The sequence below is a fragment of the Empidonax traillii genome, unplaced genomic scaffold, assembly GCF_003031625.1.
Source record: "Empidonax traillii isolate 1590-97213 ecotype Southwest subspecies unplaced genomic scaffold, ASM303162v1 scaffold1632:size97395, whole genome shotgun sequence".
Taxonomy (NCBI): domain Eukaryota; kingdom Metazoa; phylum Chordata; class Aves; order Passeriformes; family Tyrannidae; genus Empidonax; species Empidonax traillii.
The window spans coordinates 95,286-97,395 of record NW_020956825.1 but is presented as its reverse complement, the minus strand read 5'-3'; the positions used below and the strand labels follow the sequence as shown (position 1 = coordinate 97,395).

Here is a 2,110-nt window from a genome sequence, read left to right as displayed (position 1 = left end):
TGGTTTCTGTGATCTTCTCTTTCCCCAGAAACCTCAGTGGGAATGGCCTCACACAGATCCACAGCGGCACTTTCCAGACATGGCACGGGATGCAGTTTCTAGAGGAGCTGTAAGTGGGACAGGGTGTAAAGGCCCATCAGAGCAAGACCCTGCAGGGACAGTGGGGCAGAGCCTGCCCTGTGTAAAGTGCTGAATCCCACTGTGGATGTCAGCCAGGGAGCACTGGGAGTCTGCAGCTGGAAAGCCCCTTTCCCTTGACCTGCTGCTCTTCTGCAGCTTCCTTGAACCAGCCAGGCCATCCCCCCATGCCCTGAGCCACAGAGCTCCCATCCTTCCCACCACTCCTCACAGCTCTCTGTTGTTTTGTCAGGATCCTAAGCCACAACCCCCTGACCGTGATTGCTGACACAGCATTCTTCAAGCTGCCTTCAGTCAACTATCTGTAAGTACTGACTCCTGGAGCAGATCAAGAGAGAGCTTTGTGTGTCTGGAGTGGTCTGTTCCCAGGAAAGCAGAGATCCAGGAGCAAATGTCACTCTTCTCACAGACTGTTCGTGCTGGAAGCACAAATGTCCCTGGCACTGGCACAACAAGCCCCATCAGTTCTGGTGTGTGCCCAGCTGCAAAGCACCCAAGGCGCTGGGACAGAAACTTTCAGAAACGAGAGGCCATCCAGGTCTGGGGCCATGGAGTGACCAGAGGGCTCTGGGAATACTCCAGTCCTGCCTGAGCACTCATGGCAGCAGTCCAGGGCTCCTGCCTCCTTCAGGGACTGGAGCTGCCCCCAGGGAAGAGCAGGAGGAGGGGTTTGAGCTGGAGAATCCTTTCTGTTGGCATCTGTGTGCCAGGAGAGCTGCAGGGTCCCCTCCTGATTGCAACCCCATGGTTTGGAGCAGGGCAAAGCAGGAGGATGGGCGGGTCTTGAATTGTTTTTCTTTGATTAGGCAGAGGTGGATCCCTCTGCCAGCACCCCACATTCCATCAGGGGCCCGGGCTTGCTCTCAGAGCAGAGTTCTGGGAATGTCACTGAAAATTGAATGTGGTCTTTGAAATGCTCGCAGGGACCTGAGTGCAACTCAAGTGACTCCGCAGACGTTGCTGCTGCTCCTGCAGACAACAGTGCACTTGGAAACACTGTGAGTGTGTGGGACTACTCGAGTCCCAGCCACCAGCAGAGCCTCAGTGCTGACACAGGGAGTCTGCCTGGGAGAGAAATCCACCTGCCACTAAATCAGAACAAGCCCAGCAGGCTTTAGGGTTGCTGTTGACTTCTGGGAACCTCCCAAACTCACCAGCTCCGAGGCAGAATTTCAAAGGGGGGTTTAGATCATGGCTGGTGTGTTTCTCTGTCAAATGGTCTTTTGGGAGCAGTTCCACTTCCATCACATTTTTGATGTTTTGGGACTCAAGGGAGGGAAGTTTTCCAGAGCTGTGGCAGACATGGGTGCACATCCCCAAGGCCTTATCTGTGTGTGGCCCCAGATGGACTCAGAGACATGGATTGGGACGCTGGGTTTTCCTCCAATAAATAACCTCTTGTCTTTAGCAAACTGCCCAGTGATGTGGCCTGCTGCCTCTGCCAGGAGCATCCCAGCACCGAGACCCCGTGCAGGACCATCCAGTTCCTGTGTGAGAACCTGTGCAGCACCAGCGCTGCCCAGTGTGCTGGTAGGTGTCCTGCTGATGGTGGTGTAGCCTCAAATGTGCCCAGTTCCCTCCAGCTTGAGGAGATGCTGCAGCACGGCCTCGATTTGGGGGAATTCCTGATCTCCCCTTGGAGGAGACTTGGAACAAGCAGGGGTTGGAAAGTTCATTGTGATTACACATATCTTGTGTGTCAAGCACTGTGTGGATAAGGAAGAGCTCGCTGGGCTAAACAAACACAGGAGCTTCCAAGCCAGCCTGTGCATCCAGCCAAGGAAAGCAGGCCTGCCCTGTGCCCTTCCCAGGCACTGCTTAGAACCCCCAGTTTCCCCTGAGAACCTCCTGAGCCTTCCCAGTGCCACCATAGCTTGGCCAGTCCCAGCTCAGGGGCCACAGGGGTCCCAGACACAGCACCCACGTGGCCAAAGGGTGCAGCAGTGTTTGTGTTGCTCTGGCACGGTGACGT

At 55.5% G+C, this 2,110-nt stretch overlaps 1 protein-coding gene across 1 annotated transcript in view; it reads left to right on the top strand.

The window, feature by feature from the left end:
• Positions 1–77: 77 nt before the first annotated feature.
• Positions 78–2,110, top strand: part of LOC114070630 (leucine-rich repeat-containing protein 37A-like) — a 20,350-nt gene continuing 18,317 nt past the window's right edge. The window contains exons 1-4 of the mRNA XM_027908153.1: positions 78–109; positions 371–442; positions 1,062–1,136; positions 1,547–1,668. Of these exons, the coding sequence (XP_027763954.1) occupies positions 90–109; positions 371–442; positions 1,062–1,136; positions 1,547–1,668 (289 nt within the window). The 5' untranslated portion in view covers positions 78–89. The remainder of the gene's footprint in view (positions 110–370; positions 443–1,061; positions 1,137–1,546; positions 1,669–2,110) is intronic.